Source organism: Poecilia reticulata, linkage group LG6 (genome assembly GCF_000633615.1).
Source record: "Poecilia reticulata strain Guanapo linkage group LG6, Guppy_female_1.0+MT, whole genome shotgun sequence".
Classification (NCBI taxonomy): Eukaryota; Metazoa; Chordata; class Actinopteri; order Cyprinodontiformes; family Poeciliidae; genus Poecilia; species Poecilia reticulata.
The window spans coordinates 5,933,305-5,951,385 of NC_024336.1; the positions used below are offsets into that span (position 1 = coordinate 5,933,305).

General features: G+C 39.6%; 2 protein-coding genes across 8 annotated transcripts in view; both read right to left on the reverse strand.

The window, feature by feature from the left end:
* The window catches only part of LOC103465849 (probable 2-oxoglutarate dehydrogenase E1 component DHKTD1, mitochondrial), a 16,256-nt gene extending 12,355 nt beyond the window's left edge, over positions 1–3,901 (reverse strand). The window contains exons 1-4 of the mRNA XM_008411043.2: positions 3,391–3,901; positions 2,237–2,389; positions 224–435; positions 8–122 (exon numbers count right to left, since the gene is read on the reverse strand). Coding sequence (XP_008409265.2) covers positions 8–122; positions 224–435; positions 2,237–2,389; positions 3,391–3,565 — 655 coding nt within the window. The 5' untranslated portion in view covers positions 3,566–3,901. The remainder of the gene's footprint in view (positions 1–7; positions 123–223; positions 436–2,236; positions 2,390–3,390) is intronic.
* Positions 3,902–5,239: 1,338 nt separating this feature from the next.
* The window catches only part of LOC103465795 (CUGBP Elav-like family member 2), a 37,116-nt gene continuing 24,274 nt past the window's right edge, over positions 5,240–18,081 (reverse strand). For 2 of the 7 annotated variants that reach the window (XM_008410964.2, XM_017305244.1), the window contains exons 6-13: positions 17,836–17,915; positions 16,495–16,656; positions 14,824–14,887; positions 13,133–13,267; positions 12,320–12,445; positions 12,048–12,224; positions 11,759–11,902; positions 5,240–10,165 (exon numbers count right to left, since the gene is read on the reverse strand). In XM_008410964.2, the coding sequence (XP_008409186.1) occupies positions 10,038–10,165; positions 11,759–11,902; positions 12,048–12,224; positions 12,320–12,445; positions 13,133–13,267; positions 14,824–14,887; positions 16,495–16,656; positions 17,836–17,915 (1,016 nt within the window). In that variant the 3' untranslated portion in view covers positions 5,240–10,037. Of the gene's footprint in view, positions 10,166–11,758; positions 11,906–12,047; positions 12,225–12,319; positions 12,446–13,132; positions 13,271–14,823; positions 14,888–16,494; positions 16,657–17,835; positions 17,916–18,081 lie in introns of all 7 variants that reach the window. The other 5 variants (XM_008410960.2, XM_008410965.2, XR_001776688.1 and 2 more) reach the window with 4 other exon arrangements.

The window sequence follows — 18,081 nt, forward strand, 5'->3', positions numbered from 1 at the left end:
GTCACGCCGCTGTGGGCTGACTGGTGGAAGAGCTCATAGAAAAATCCCATCATGCTCTCTGCTCCCTCTCCTCCGTAGCGCTTCACAGTAGCAAATTTAGTGGCCAGGAAGTGGTCAAACTCCTGCACACAGRGGGAGAGGGGGGGGCGGGAACCCAAACATTTCCTTATTTTCCCACCAGACTGGATGCGGGTGATACCTGCTCCCSTCCTCTCAGACCTACCTGAGACTCCAGCATTAGCTTAGCCAGGTGCTTCTTCTCCTCTGGAGAGAAGCCTTCCCTCTTGAGCTCCTCGAAGCGGTCGGCAAACCACTCCCTCTCCTCCAGACTGCTCAGCTGGCCGGTCTCCACGGACAGGTGGCCGCAGTAGACCCGCTCCAGGTAGGTCTGGACCTCCTCCGCCGAGGCCTGAGCCTTCCCAAAGTGACGCAGGCCTGAGCAAGGAAGAACACACATCGTTTACCTGGAGGCTAGGTCTGCGCACAGACAGAGAACAGGTAAACAAAATCTTAAGTATTGAAAAGCTTAAAACAGCGTTTCAATTGGTTTTAGTAAGATGGAACTTTGGGCTTAGCGGTGCAAAATGTTTCAGGAAAGAAAATTTTTTTTTTACTTAATGTTTAAAAATTAAGACATTTCTCTCAAAACTAAATGCAATTCAAGAGACAGCTAGAGCAACCTGTTCAAATTATATAGTCATATTTATTTCAAGATCAATTCAGTTTCAGGAAATATTAATTTCATTTACTTGGTTTTTTTTACTTGACTATATAGAAAAAAAATCTAATATTACTTGAATAAACAAGTATTTCAAACTATTATTGAGAACTTTGTTAATTAAGCCTAACTCTAAATCGCTTCGCTCTGCAACAAGTTTACACAAGTTATTTGGTTACACTTAGAAACCAACAACTAGTTCCTGAAATACTTTACTACAACCACACAAGTGTGTGTTTCTATAAATGGACTRAATTTACAAGATGGTTTTCCAGCCATTTTGACCACATTCAATCATTTATACAGATTGATTTATACAGATATAAACGTGGGTTGGCAGCTTGGGTTGATGTGCCCCAGGGCATGTTGACAGGAAGCTAAATTGAACCAGCGACCTTCCGATTACAAGACRACTGCTCTACCCACTAAGCCACAGTCACCCCAAGTCATACTGCGATGTTTGTTCTGCTCACTGAATTTAATCATAACTTCACAATATGCTGTATATGGTAGATAAATATTGAAATAACAGCATATGCACATGCTTCTCATTTAATCTCATTGTACATGACAAATAGATTATAATGCTAAAATAATGTCTTCTAATTTTTTTATTGCATTTTTGCTTTTTATTTGGTTGTAACTTAGGTCAGAGCTAAGAGTTTAAGATGGAAATTTTGATTTTTTTTTTCTGTGTTTGATGCTTTAATTTAAAGCATAGATATAGGCTCTTTGGGAAAGAAGTTTCAAATATRTTTTTTTTATCTGTAGCAACAAAACTCCACCACACCCAACCCAGACATACGTCTCCCAAAGGGATGGGATGGAAAAAATAAAAAGTCTTAATGGCTGGGTTTTCTTGTGGCGTTATTGTGCAACGTAAAATTGCAGCGAAGAAGGCCTTGAAGATTAAACAAATACGTCAGAGAGGAACCTAAGACCTTGTCAAACATAGTACCTAAATAGAACAATAGATATTTCCAAGGCTTTATTTGAAAATAAATTAAGACTTTTGTATTAAGTTGATCRACTTAACACAAAATTCAGAATGTATTTTTTTTAAACGTTTCTGAAATTGTTGTCTAMAAGTRGCAGATAAAAAAAAAAGTGAAGCAAGTCCGGGCTGGTACTTTCTGGAACGGGTTGTTGAGTTAATCCTTTCCTAAGGTGCAGGGATTCAATCTTTTTGTGTTTGTTTGCCCGTCCTTTTCAACACAAGCACTTAGATAACACTGAAACTTCCTCAATCTACAAAGTAGACAGAAAATGAGGGAAAACAGACAACAGGACATCAAATCCTGCCTGAAAACTCCTGGCTGAGAGTAAATACAGTAAGATTGTCATTCATGCAGGCGGTGAAGACAAACGCTGTCATTCAACAGCTGGTCCTACCTCAATATTTACATAAAGTCCAGCGTTTGATTTTCAGAAGTGAAGCAAGACACAAACAGCTATGGAGTCTGAAATAACATATTCCTGAATTTGTGACTAATTTCTGTAGGCCTCTATGAAACTTACCTGAGGTGTTGAGCGTTCCCGTGACGACACCGGCCAGCATATCTATCTCCGGGACACGGTCCACAACGGGCTGCTGAGGCAGTAGGGGGTTAATTTTAGCGGCCTTGTGTCCATGTGTTCTGTACGCCTCCACCAGGCGGGCGAGACCGTGATCTGAGCAGAGARCAAAAAACATGCTGCCAGTAAGCACGGGTGAAGCCAGAAAGGTTTGGACAGGGTGGAGGATATACCAGAATGTAAATATGTTTATAAAGTWTGTTGCTATCGCTGAACGTCAATTGTATTAATAAAAAACAAATACTGAATCTAGCATGAATAAAATAAATGTAATTTGCTCTCTTACATTAATTGCAGAAAAATAATACGCATACGCATGCTTCTCAGAAAGTTTTTCAGGCACTCAGTTCAAAAAGCTACAATATTTAAAGCATTTATTTCTCCTAAATTTGACAGCCACAATGAAGCTTGAATTCATGAATTAATCAAAATTAATTTTCCCTGAAAGCCTGATTGCACTAAAATCTATCTTAATAGAAGTGTTTATGTTATGCTCATACTTGGTTTAATGGCCGATGTCACTGTGTCTGACTGGTGAGCAAACTGTACCGACAATCTCCATAAGCAATCTGAGGCATTGCAAAGAGGAAGATGATAAACATCAGAGGAAGATTAGAYGAAGGCTTAAGAAGGTGCAAAGTGTTAACACCTGAGCAAAACCACAGACGGATCATTAATCCATGTGAAAAGAAGCCCACCTCACATTTTTTCACCACGTTACTAAATATGTTACTAAATAAATATTCCTCTTTTTCTTCACCCATCCGTCTGTGTGTAATGAACCCATACAGGTTTTATATTTGAACAGAATTTCTGGAGCATAAAAATTAAATAACTCTTCCGTCTAGTGAAGATGGTCGTCGCCCCCTCTAAATCCCCCTTGGCGTCGCCTCTGCTCTGAAGAAGAAACTCGACTCTTCCTGATACACAGGTGCACTTCAGCTAGCTGCACATGAAGAGCTAGCAAAAGTGGGTGATGCTCAGATTAATACATCACACAAAGACAAAYAATTAGCGYACATTTCACCACTGCAGCCTCCATGTATCCCCTCCACATCCTTATCAGCTCTCCGTGTTGAAATTTAACCCGTACCGACCTTGGTTCAGTGCAGCGATGCGGTCCCTCTGTGACTGGTTGTGCTCTCCGGCGAGCCGTTTTGGTCGGTATCCATACACTCCTCTCTCGGTGTGATAGCGGCAGGCGAAGAGCTGCCKAGCAGCACTTGGTGGGAGTCTGCTCAGAGACTTTTTCAGAAAAAACACGGCCGACATGTTTCGAGTCGTAAGTCTTTAATCCCCCAGCGTGACAGAAGCTCTCCTCAAGCCGCAGGGCTACAAGACGGCGGCCATACTGCCGTCGTACTGGGAGGAGATGCCGCACCGGCTACCGATTGGCCAAAAGGCACGGACACGTTTCACAACTGAACATGTCTCTAAATCCATATTTTTTTAATTTTATTAATCAGGTCAAATATGATTATATATAAAAACCAACCTTACATTGTCGTGTTTCTGCTTATTAAAAGACGCATATATTTGACGCGACCACCGTAATAAGTGGTCGCATCATCTGATGCGTTCAGGTGCTCCTGGAAATTTTAGTACTGCTCTCTTTCCCCTCCCCACTTTCAGTTTGTCAGATGTTATGTTCCGCTCTTGGTTGTATATTTAAATTTCTTAAAGACAAACTACTTTGCAGGCCACGTTGTCCTGGTCAGTCCAATCTGGATTCATGTTTTCTCATACAACCACGAATCACTATTGTAACCCCAAAACATAAGCCCTACTTTTGCAGAGCCAAGATAAGTTTACGCAGATCTGTAATGACCAGGGAGTCTGAATACAGTACAAACTTTTTAGATTTAATCTTAGAAGATACTGAAAATTCATGTTATTTTTCTTTTAAGCTAAAAAAACATTGCGCACTGCTTTTTGTTGGCAATTTAAAATCCAAATTAAATATTGTTARTGGTATAAGAAAATACTCAACAGCATATAGGCCTCAAGGTTTTGCTCAGGTTGGATGGGAACTAAATGGGCCTGATTTTAATGAGCTACCATGGGACCAGAGTGGGTTTCGCTACATACAACCAATCCAGGTCATCGTTTCTCAAATGGGTTGTTCACCAAGAACAACCTATTTGTGTTGTGCAACCAAGAGAAAACCTATCAGTGACCCACTTTTCATACTACACTCCTACGTAAAAATGTTCATGTGTCCTTACCTGGAGAATACAGCAGTCTAATAAAATAAAAATTTTAAAACCCATGATCCCAGTTTGAAAACAGAATATTGCTTTTCTAAACACCCAGCAGACCTGGATACCTACAAAACCTTTTTAACAGCCAATTCTCACATGGATTAAGAAACGGTAATCAATATTGGGGCTCTTCGGCATCTTAGGTTGTCATTTGGGACAGTGATGCCACAGAACCAGCGTTTATCTCCTTACATGTTATGCAGTTATCCCCAAAAATGCTGAATAATTTGCTCAGGAAGTACGATACTTCTCAGAAGCAAGCAGTGGATTTTTATATCTTCTAAGTGGGTTGTAGTGAACTTTCTTCCACTTTCAAAGGCCAGATTGAAAATGAAACGTGTAACTAAGTGATCCTGTTGAAACATCGTCTCCATTTCTGGTCAATCTGGTTTAAGTGYGTTTAAGGTCAAGACCAAAGTAAATTAAGAAGAACCGAAAAAWWTTTTTTTTTATGGATTTCTGCTCTAATTTCATGTCTAGCGCATATTGGGAGTGGACATTTATTTTTATTGGCTCCAAAGGAGCTCAACAACCTTGACATCAGATCTGCAAAAGCTCGATTCACTTGAAAAAGGCTACAGCAAAGAGAAGCACAAGAGAGACACGACACACTGGGAGAGGGGAGGGTGGTCCATAAAATGTCTGTACAACACCGGACGAGCACAAAACAGACAAAGACACACAGTCCATATTAGGGGAAATGGTTTAATTTCGAGACAGAGGCAAAGAAACACACCACACAAACGAACACTGATCAAAACAAAAAAGAAAAATTAAAACAATCTTCCAACTACACACTCCGCTATGGTGGGAAGGAAAACAAAAAAAACTACACAAGTAAAAAGCAAAGCTTTAAACTAAACACGCAACTTTTTTTTTTTAAACTAAGACAATTATCCACACAAGGTGTCAAAAAATCCTGACCATTAAATTATGTGGAAAGCACAATCACCAACATGAAACTTACCACGATTTAGAGGATCCCAACCCTCCCCCGAAACTGATTAACGAAGTGAGGACCATGTAGAGATCCGAGTAATAATCAAACTCAGGCATCTTTTTAGAGGCTAAAGCGGGACAAAATAAAATAAAAATCAAAGCTAGACATCGCCAAAGGTCAAACTCAAGACCTGGTCAAGGCAAGGCCAGATTGAGAGGCCAGACATGTTTGTTTTTTTATTCTTTTCAATATAGGTGGTTTTTTTTCCTTTTCCTTTAATTTCCAATATAAAAAGCTTCACTGGTACAAAATACATATGAACAACCAGTTGTAGAAATCGGGACAGCCTGTATACGTCTTTTTTTTTAATCCCACCCTCTTTCCAAAAGTTTGGACAGAAATAAACTCTACTGTGTGTATAATACAGCTCACATCAAGATGCACTCACTTTGGCTTTCCTCGAGACGAGACGAAACATCGATTAAATTATTGGTGGAACATGAATAAAGTCCTACTGATTAGTAGACAAGAAAATAAGCTTTTTTTTTGTCTTTAACTTGTTTTTCCCCCCAGATCAACACATCTACAGAGATGCAAAGCTACCCACACAAAAAGAAAAAAAAGAAAAGCACTTCAAAATGAGAAACGACAAGAGTCAAAGTGATTGTTAGAGCTGATGGAGATTTGAGATGGAAGCCCCTGAAGTGAGTCCAGTTCCTGTTGGGACTGCTCTGACTAGACATTGTGCTTTTTTTTTTTTTTTTTTTAATTGTTTTTATAGATTTTTAAAAAATGTAATACACCATGAACTACTTTGGAAAACACCTGCGATCTAATTGTCTTAACATGTGACCCCCCAGCTCGCTTTTCAACTTTAACCTCCCCCTCTGGGAAAAAAATAAAAACAAAAACAGATGATCACAACAGAGTTGGCATCACGAAGTGTTTCAATACGCACTGAGACGCTTAACCTTCAAATGTATTGGGAAGTTTATTGTTTATCTACATCTTTTTTTAAAAACCAACTGTTCAAATCGAGTACATCACAAAACACATTTACCAATAACGCAGCACAGAGAAAGAGGGAGAGAGAGGGAGAGAGAGGGAAAGTGGGGGAAGTGGGGACATTAGCAGGTAACAAAGGGCTTTATGACACTGGCATTAACAGACCAGAAAAAAAACAAAAAAACAAATTAAATGGAAAAAAGGCAAACTGCAGCAACCTCTAAACCAAGGCCTAATAACAATGTGTAGGCAGTTTCTAGACATATATTTATATATGGCACTTTGAATATTGTATTGCATTTGGATAGAAAAAACACTGTAAAAAGCACATGCCCATATTAAAAGAGAAATCAGTGGTACCTTGAAAATTTTGGATCAAAATCACACACACTCACCACATTCTGTCAAAGTGTTTAGCTCCCACAATTGTGCTTCACATTTCCTTACAAAACTAGAACACTTTTCTTGAGCGCTGTTGCAAATTTGGTATTTTTTATTTTTTTTAATATATATATTTTTGGGTTATAATAAAAGGAAAACCAAAAAAAAGGAGAAAAAAAATCCCAACTTAAAAAGATTCAAAAAAATGGTGAGAAAAGTGTGCATTTTGTGTCATAATCCTGCGTGTTGAAGTTTTAAACACATAAAAACCCCTGAGTTGACAACTCTTTAGCGCCACCAGGTAAGCAGTTTGTTTAGGAACCCTTTTTATTTTTTTTATTTTTATTTTTTTTACTTTTTTTGTTTTTAAKGGGTGGAGGGTGGGTGAAGTGGTTATTTTTTATTGGTTTTTTTTTTTTAGCAGGGTTGTTTTAACAATGTGTAGCACAAGAGAGAAAATTTCACCCTGATAAAAAGTGTAAACTTGGTGCAGAATAATGGAATGTATTTGTATCCCAACACTAAAGTGGTGGAGCTTTTCAAATGTGCCATGCGAAAAACAAAAAAAACAAAAACAAAAATCAGAAAACAGCAAACAGGTTAGATAAAAAGCAAAATGTGTCTAAAATGTGCAGAGACCCACAGGTTGTTTTTGTCCAAGTGATCTCCTCTTCAGGGGCTCCCACTGATGCAACCACATTAAGTGTTGCGTGTGTGTGTGTGTGTGTGTGTGTGTGTGTGTGTAAAGAAAAACTAGATATTACAGCAAATAAACCCCCAAAAAAGTTGTGTATTCAAAAACAAAGAGTTTGACACATGGGCACTTCAACAATCAAAAAAAAAAAGGAAGAAGAAATATGAAAACATTGTCCATGGATGATTAACAGACATTGTAAATCGTTTTTCAAACATGAGGCAATCCAAACTAAACCAAAGTGAAACATCCATTGATTAAGTTAGTAATGAAAAGAAAAAAATTCACAGAGTCAACAAGACGTACCTTTGAAGTCGAACACTTTATATAACAGGAAAAGAAAAATTAAAATAAAATTAGCCTCAAAATTTGACCCTTAAAATTCTTAAACCAGATGTCATTTTTAATTAAACCCGAATTTTACTAAATTTACTACAAATGACCCGCAAATGGTCACCAAACTCACATTTTAGTCCTTTTTTTTTTTTTAAAGAAAAAAAAAAAAAAAAAAGACCATAAATCTGAAAATACCCCCCCCCCTCCCACTCCCCAACATAGATGACAATACAACAAAAATCTACAAAAAAAACCCAAAGTTGTGCCTGGGTTGTTAGTTAAACCTCTATAGATTCAATGGTACAAAATATAGGTAATCTAAGTGTGCATTTAAACCACAGATTGTCTATTTGTGAATCAGTTCTAAAAAAGTTGACTCATGTAGGTAGTCATTTCTCTCAGCAGAGCAAATGTACCTTTTATTGTGCCATTGATAGTTTAATAAAAAGGTAAATACACTCATTTTTTTGTAAATGGAAAAAAAAAAGAAAATATTTTAAATAGCCTTGATGTAAATCGTCACACTGCCCACATAATGTAGAGATCGAAACGGGATCGCCGAGAGCGACTTTTACTGGTCAGACTTTGAAAAAATGTTGGAAAAGTGGTCTGTAGGATCTTTTTTTTTTTTGTTTTGTTTTTTTTTTTCCTTTAAGAAGCCAAAATATTGCTAATGGCACCAAATAGCACATATGTGTGCCAATCCCTGTATTCAACTTTCAAGTGAACTATTACTGAGAGAGGTAAAAAGAAAATACATAGCTAAATTAAAACTTAGAAATCCCACAGGTTTTTAAAATATTAACAGGAAAAAAGAAAAACATCTCTTCAATGAAATCATTGCAGCTAAGTTTTCACATTAATATGCTTGACCTCTCTCCTGCCCATCACATTTTCTTATAGAAAAAAAGCAGAAAAAAAACAAAAAAAACAAAACAAAAAACATGATCATACATGCAGAAAAATCAGGTTGAGCTAAGGTCAGGGTCAGTGGGTGGCCGGGTATTGGTCAGGCGAGCTTAGAGAGACATCACAGACAATGGTGGGATGATGAGGCCAGGGAGAGGGGGTTTGGCTTGGCTTTCAACATCATGAAGACATGCTAGGCTAATGATGAGCAAACAGGCATGGAGATTTGTTCTAAAAAAGGAACAAAAACACGAAGAGAGAGGGGGAGAGAGAGAGAGGAGAGACAGGACAAAGAGGAGAGAAGAGAAAGTTAGGGGCACAGCACAAGAATTTTTTTTTAAGCCATGAGGCACAATAAACAAAAAAAATAATGCAAGTCACCACATAACAGCAAGGACAGCAGGGTAAACACGTCCCCCACCCTCTCTCCCGACACACAAAAACACAACACACCGATTTACAGAAGTGACACCACTAGGACTTATGGCAGACTCTGACATGCACATACTTTTATACTTGGCACCGAAAGAGATCCATCTAGAGCCCAGTCCCTTGTGGGAGACTTGGAGGATGGATGGAAAGACTGGAGGAGGTTGTTAATAGAGGGGGGGAAAAAATAGAGGTAGCCTAGCTTAAAATGGCTTAGACAATGAATGTAAACAGACAAAAAAAAACAGAAGAGGGGAAACGGAAAAGACTGCTAGATATTCACGACGACACGACATGAGACAGACTACAGATGAGAAGTGAAAAGCAGGTTGAAGCTCTGGCTCAGGGTCTGTGTGGCCTCGCTTCAGCCCTTCAACAACAACAACTGATCCTTAGTCAACCTGGCTCACTTGACCTGAAGGCAATGAAGTGGCATGGAAACATCTGATGCTCTCCACTAAATACAGTGACAGAAAATACCTCCAGCAAACACTGACTCCAGTGATAGTCATAAATAATCATATACATTAAAATATTTCAGACTCAAAAGTACATAATAAAAACCGCAGGAATGAAATACAGCAAAAACGTGGAGAGATCTTAGCAACCTTTTTTTTCTCGTTTTTCTGTTTAAGGAAAAGGGTGAGTCTTCCTCCCGTGGTGGGCTCCTGTCCCCTTTGACCCCCCCCTGAGTCTCTGCTGTGGTGACCTTGGCAGGAGGGTGAACTTACCCTAGCAGTGCTAGAACTGAGCTGGGGAGGGGGCTGGGGGGGAGGCCCCAGGCAAGGATCAGTAGGGTTTGCTGTCGTTCTTGGAGCGCTTCAGCTGAACCTTCAGCCTCTTCATGCCGATCTGGAAACCGTTCATGGCCTGAATGGCAGCCTGCGCGGAGACAGGATTGTCATAGCTGACGAACCCTAAAAAAACAAAACAAATGACAACAAACGCGCGTTAAAATCTCATGTGATCACTGAACACGGTGCTGTTTGGCATTGATAGTTACATCTGTACTGTGGTTAACCATAACATTATTCTGAGCAGGATTAAACTGGCTGGTTTCCGGCCTTAGATGCAGCTTTTAAGCATTAATAGAGTGGAGGTGAGGGGTCAAAACACAAGCTTATTGTCATCCAGTCTTAAAAATTGTTTGAGTAATGCACTAATACCACAAACGGCATGAAGGACCCTCTGTGCTTTACAGCAAAGCCCAAAACACTCTGCTTGTTTAAATCAGACAGTCTGGATGCTTGGATCCATTTACTCAAGTCGGCACGCAGACTTTAGACCAGTGGTGCCCAAAGTGGGTCCTAGAGGGCCGGCATGCTGCAGGGTTTAGTTCTCTCCCTGGTTTAACGCACCTGGATCAAATAATGGCTCATTAGAAGGCCTAAGAAGAACATTGACATGCTGAGAAGGCTGTTACTAGCACCAGGGAGAGAATAAAACATGCAGGATGCCAGCCCTCGAGGACCCACTTTGGGCACCACTGCTTTAGACTATAGACTTAATTGTTGTAACATTTAGTCACCAGTGGGGGGCAGTCTTGCCAGTTAAATGACAAGGTACTGCGGAACTTTCCTGCATTGATAGAGTTTCTGCATTAGTTTAAAGAGGATGGACATTTGGGCTGAAAGTGATTCTTAAAAAAATATTTTCAAATTCATCAAAATTCACATGCATCCTGGATTCAGTTTAAGATTTTACTTTCCTGGGATACTTTCTGAAATCCAGCTCAACAATGTCCATATATTTGGGGGGAAATATAAAAATGACACCACATAAACTAACAAAAGATTAGCTTGTGTGGTGTAAACTGACTAAGAAATATGAAATAACAATTAAGTTGTTGATAGGGTGGCAATCGACAACTAATTAACCCACTGATAACTTGTTTCACGTGTGTCGTTCTTTAACGGCATTTCACAAAATTGTTGTTTTAAAATGCTGCACAATAAGCATCTTACTTAAACTAAAATGCACACGGGTATAAATATGTAATAAAATGTTATAGATCCCGGGTGGCCAGTTGTAGCACTCGAGAACTAATTAATAGATAATTTATAGGTTCCTGCAGAACCTGAACACGCTGAGGAGAAACTCCCAGCTGTTGAATCAACAACATGATGAAAACATGAAGGGGTCTGCCTCTTGGTCGACTACCACTGAGTAAATCACATCCCGTTTTTATTTAGGGTTGCATCGATTTGATTTACTCAGGGTTCGACTCAAGTTCCTAATGAATGAATCACATCTAAGTCAAGCTGCTAAAGTGCAAAATCTAGAAGTTAACCTAAAACTGCACCAATATCGAGTCCCTCATCTTTAGGAAATGGAACCTTTTGAATATAAAATATGATTTCAAAGTATTTAATAAGCTACCAAGAGTAATAAAACTTTGATCTTTACACCAAAATAATTAATATTCTTTCAAAACCAACCACTTTATAAGGTGCCTCAGTCAGATCCTGACACCTATTCACCAATTACACAACAAATCTATATTCACTTACCAAAGCATTTGCTCAGATTGGTCTGTTTGTCAATAAAGACTTTGGCAGAGACCACGTTTCCGAAAGGCATGAACATCTGCAGAAGATCCTGGTCCCCGAACTCTTGCGGCAGGTGGTAGATGAACAGGTTGGCGCCCTCTGGCCCTACTCCATTTTGTAAGAAACCAGGAACTAAAGTTACATACGACCTTGGAAGTGTTCAACAGTAATCATTTACGTCTAGTTCGGCAAATTGTCCATGCGCTGCGAGTGTGGGAAAGTGTCGTGTGTTCGTTGAGGATGTATTCACCTTCCTTCTGACTGCCAGCCACGCTCTGCTGCAGCAGAGACTGGCTGTAGAGGGAGGGCAGGGCTGAGGCCGTGTACTGCTGCATCCCTGAGTAGGCCTGTGTCAGTGCATCCATGGAACTTGCAGCCGAGCCGTTGGCCATGGAGGCTCCCAGGGCTCCGTTCATGGCCCCCATACCTGGAACAGCAAAGCAAACTGATGAGCTGCGCACGAAAAAAACCTTTCCTATTTAACGGGTAGCATTTTCTGAGGCGCTCGAATAGGAGACTCACCACTGACACCGCTAGTGAGAGCATTAAGGTTGTTGAGGCCCACAGAGGTGCCAGTAAGACCCTGCAGTGTACCCAGAGAGGCCAGGGTGTTCATGGCAGCACCAGCACTGGACCCTGCTGTTGAGCCTGTAGGCAGATTTAAAATATATACACAGATAATTAGTTTCATGAGGAAAGTGGTCAATTATTTAAGTACAGTTGAAAGACAGTAGCTGAGTTTCAATTAGAAATATGGGGAAAACTGTCGGTATTCCTCTAATGTTGAAAACCAATTTCACCATTGCGATGTTTTCATTAAATAAACTCAATTAAAATCACACGTGGATAAGTTTGTTCATGTGTCATTTAGAAAACAGGCTGCTACAATGTCGTCTTTTCGACAGCAACATCAGGCTGTTGGTCACATGTCTGTTTTCCATTGCAGTTCTGTGAAATACTTCAATTACAGCTAAAAAAAAAAACTAAAAAAACTCATCCTTGTGCAAATACTTTATCAAAAAACTGGAGGTTTTTTTTTGTAATTCCACTTTGCACAATGGAAACGCAGCTTCCACAGGACTGGCTTTGGAAATCTTAAACAGAAAACATTAATACATTTGAGGGGAAATGATGTTGAGAGAATAAATTCACCAAATCCACCAATATAAACTGAAAACCACAAATACGCAGGTTGGTCAAGTAAAACCACCTAACTTTGATCTGAATCCTGCAAATAAGGCTTGGAACTGCGTCTTCACTGCCGTAAACTCATATTGATAGATGAAATTTTTTTAAAAAGCGACTGATCTGAGCTTATGTTTGACTTCAACTCACCAGGACTGGCGAGAGCCCCCAGGGCTGCGCTGCTGGTTGACAGAGCGCTGGTTGAAGTCGGGCTGGCAGAGCTCTGGGCTGCAGCTGCGGCCGCAGCCAACGTGGCCAGGTTTTGCAGCTGAAGAGGATTCACACCTGCTGAAAATACAAAGCAGCAGAGGTAATTACGGATGACGGCCATGTTTAAGCTCCTGTTCCTGCAGGCGTGAGCCTTTTCAAATTCTCTTGCAGCGCAATTTTCTGCCCAGAATGCAAGCATAAAACAATATATTCTCTCTGCTGCCTTTGATGAATCCAACATTAAGCTACGTCGTTTTAGCAGTCTGCAGACAGAGAGCTTCAGTATGTTAAATTCACGACTTGTTGACCTTTTGGTTGTAAACTTAAGAGCTACGTGGGTTCTGAAAAACTAACTTGATGAATTACTTAGAACCTTCAGCATCAAACAAGCTCCATTAGTCAAGAATATGTGCAAACAAGGAATCTGACAGCACATACAGACAACATGGATGTAGAACTTTAGCGGAAATAAAAAAAATAAAAATTTGTATTTGCACCAAATATTTCTGTAATTTACTTGTGCAGTAGTGCAACCTGTCAATTTAGTTTCACAGAGGGTTCTTAAATAACTCAACTTATTTTTGGATTTTTAGGGGTTTTTTTCCCCACTGAGTGACCTGTAGAGAACCGTCACATGTTATACATGAAGGGTTTTAGACAACTACTGGAGTCCTTGTTTGTCATGTAGCTCACACCTGGTAAAACTTTGATATCCTGAAGGAGCAGGCGGCAAATAAGGCAGCCATTTTTTGTTTCAATGAACGACAACAAACTAGTTTTAAAAGTTTTTGAACACGTTAAGAGGTCAGGCAACAAGCATGAAACACAAGATTTAGAGTAATATAATTCTTCCAATACAACAAAAATAACTAGAAAAAAAAGCCAATAGAAGAACATTCAATATTCATGTAGGAAAATTGAGGCACATTTAAGATGTTCTATTCTTAAAATGTAGATGAAATCTAAGGATTATAACTTTCTCTAATCATGATAACCAAATTGTCATAGCCTACAGTTAAAGGTGTAAAACCCAAATTGAAAAAGCAGCAGGACAACCCAGAGAGCTACTGATCCACAATAAAATCTGATTTCCCCCCCCCCCCGTCCACCAGAACCTGCCAGTTTTCATCGTTATGAATATGACAATTTCTTTCCACGTTCCAAACAATGTTCTAACTAAAAGAAAAAAGGTTCCAAGTACTCTGACGGACAGAAACCGCAGAATCACCCACACAGCTTTTACTTCAACACATTTCCATTTTATCATTAGAAGAAAACATTCTTTTAAGCAGTTAAATGTACCGTCACACAAATGCACATTTTTAATTGATAAATTACTGCTCCAGCAGAAAAAAAATCCCCACAGCCTTAGATATAACACTGGATTTCGAATCGCTTTTTTAATACCAACAGCTGCACTATATTAACTCGACTAATGGAAAAGTGCTGTCAATACAAAGGCCTTGCAGTGTTACAGTAGCTCCAGGCCATGTGCAATATCCCCCTGATGTAAAGCAGCAATGTGATTTATTATACTTGAACCACATGGTCGGATTGGTGACATAGAAACTTCCCTTTAACAGTCCGGATAATGAGATAAGCGGATTTTAACATCTGATGGTAAAACTCACCTCCTAGCCTCTGAATGCCGTTGAAACTGCTTTGATTACTGGTTGATGTCGCCTGCTGCAGCAACTGAAAGCAGAAAAAAAAAAATAAAAAACCAGACGCAGATCAAACAGAGCACTCTCTTAATCTCTAAATTATTTAAAATCTATATAAATAGAAACCAGTGGACACATTTCAGCATGAATTTTGCATGTTTTAAAATATTTACTGAGGATTTTCGCCGTTCTATTTAAAATGTATATTTCAGATTGACGAAATAGCAGCCTGCCAGGTTTTTGTCCTCGTTTTCTTGGCAGAAGCCAAACGGCTCGTCTGTTCATGTTCGAGTCACATGGTGTTTGGCTCAGAGTTGCAGAACACTCATGCGAGTCACGTGTCTTTCCTCGTTAGCCAGGACACAAACTGGGAGTGAAGATGTTTTCTAGTCTGAGCCAAGAAAATGGGCGGACGGATCAGACTTGATCGTCGCACAATTTCAAGTTTCTGCATCTATGAGGCTCAGCAGAACAAACCGTGAGCACAGCAGACAATGCATCGGAGCAGAGATGTTGCCCTTTTCACTTTCTGCTTCATTTGTTTCATCAAATGAAGCAATTGACCACTTTTCTCTTTTTAAAACCACAAACACAGATTCTATTGGGATCATATATGATGGAGCGTAATTGTGTAGAAGAAGAAAAATTGAACCATATTTAATATTTTTAAAAACACCACAAAGTCAAGAATGTCTATGTATTTTGGCTCTGCACATCTACAAACTAAAATTATTTACCATTTGTTCTTGCATGAAAGTTAGTTTTGGGTGCATCAACTGTAGTTACGCACGTTTTAAGGCCAAGTCGTCAAAATTATTTACATTTCTGGTCACATGAAGATCCTACATTTTCTCAAAGGCTCGGTTTTGGCTGAATGTGTTGAGAAAAATATCTATTAAGCTTAAAAAATACTGTAGTTTTCTCTAGATTCAATAAAAATTATTCAATTAAAATTAAATACTTAACATCCTTTCAACTGTCACTGTACAAATAAAAACTGATTTGAATCGACTGATAAGATGTGATTTTGAAGTTTTATCTATGTGTCCCTTCGGAGCATGTGTGTCAAAATCGAGGCCAGAGGGCCAAAACTGGTCCGCCATAGCTTTATATGTGGCCCACTACACTCTAAAATTTATGGTAACAGTTGTGCACTTAAATATTTTATCAAATAAAAGCAGATTCAATTTTTATAGTGCCAAATTATAATGTGGAAATATGTTCAGTATTTAATTTTGAGAAGTCAGCCATTTATTAATATGCTGTAGCAATTCTTTAATGGGTTTTAATTAACATGTTATGCCACAACCGACCCTTTTGGGACATTAATCATCCTAATATGGCTCAAAATGAAAGTGGATGCGACACTGCTGTTCTAGAGTCTAGAGGGAAACATAAATAGTGGGCCTTGGGTTTGACATGTGGCTTAAATATTACTCTATAACTCTAAATTACGAATCCATCAGGTTGCATTAGATTTTATTTGAACCCAAATGCCTGCCACACCTTTTAGGTTTTGTTAACTACATGGTTGCAACCATTTGCGATTGCAGCATGAAAAACTTAAAGGTGTGTAGCTACTACTGGAAGTTATAACTCTGCCGTAGAGGTGTAGACAGTTTGTTCGTCGATGCTTACCGCGAGATACTGCGGTGTCAGGGTTCCCAGCCCTGCCAGGTTTCCCCAGGTGGAGGCGTTGTTAAGCTGCTGAATTTGCTGCACGAGCTGCTGCTGCAGGCGCCGCTGCTCCTTGTCCCTCTGGGTGTCAGCAAACTTTACAACCAAAGGTGAAGAACAACCCTGAAGCAGTAAAAAAGGTAAGATATGTCAAACTGGTTCCAAAGAGCACACACACACACACACACACACACACAAAGACATTAACCTTTTATTTACCATTGCACAGTCACATGGTGGCAAAGGAATTAGCCTCGATATGCATTGCACACATGCATATCAAAGCTAACAGAGAGGACATCTGCCATGCATTGCTGAGCCAGGCTACATTCCAAAAAAGGGGGCATGGGACGATGATGCAGACAGTGAATAATTTTAGCACTCTGCAGAGCTAAACTCAGTCCAGATATCACACAACATATGGACACAACGTTTAAAACAAAAAAAGAAGAAGAAGAAAGAAAAAAAAACACTCAAACATGGATGTCAGCGGACATAACGGAAAAAATGCATTATATTACACAGAACCTCGCAAACATACAGTCACATATTGTTCAGACAGACGCATGGACAAGGCATGCGGTGCAAAAGTTGTTGCTTTTTTCCCCCAGAGTTGAGAGCCAGACAGGGACCAGGCTGGATAGGGAAAATGGCTTCTGCACCAGCAGCACCTCCCATGGCAGCTAAGAAAATCGGGGAGGAAATGATATCGGGAGGAAGGGAGAGAAGGGTAGGAAGTGGTGACCCCCAATGGGGCTTAAATTTAATCTAGTAGGAGGAGCGTTCTGTTTGGTTTAGCTCCTAATTAGACCGGGTCCAACACTTCACTGGGGAGCCTCTGACCTAGCTGTCAAATTACTGCTGCTCTACTTCCACAAAGACTCCACCGGCTAATACGACAACACAGCCCCAGTTTTTCCAAGATGTGGGAAAGGGTGGGCTAACTCTATTTTCACCTAAATTTGAAGGGAGTGGGTTATTTTCACCGTGACGGGAAAAAAAAAGACAAAAATAAAAACCACCATTAGATGTCTATCAGAACAGAGGTGTGTTTATTTCAGCTCTAAATTATTTCAGCTCTAAATAGAAGAGGACAGGCATTTTTATGAACTATAACTAATAATATTTTTACTTTTATTCAATTATTCTGTAATAAGCAGCTGCTTTAGATGCACCTCATGCCCTACTGAATTCATTTCTGATAGAACAAGCTCTTCATATTTCCAACACAAGGGGGCAGCAAAAATGTACGAGGGGTAAAAAAGGGGGGAAATGAGAAATAGGTGCTAAGGGGTACAGTACCTCCATAGTTTGAGAGTGATGCATGGTTTTGATTGCATTCTGTGCCATTGCCCTGGTAGCAAATGTGACAAACGCACAGCCTGTAGGGGGGATAACAATAGGAAGGGGGGGGGAGGGAGGGACAAGAAGAAACAAAAACAAGACAAAAAAAGGTTTGGACAACTCGTTATGAACCCCAAAAAACAGACATTACAGTACAGAAAATGGCAACTCCCAAGCACACAGAACCACCCTCACTGGTTAGCA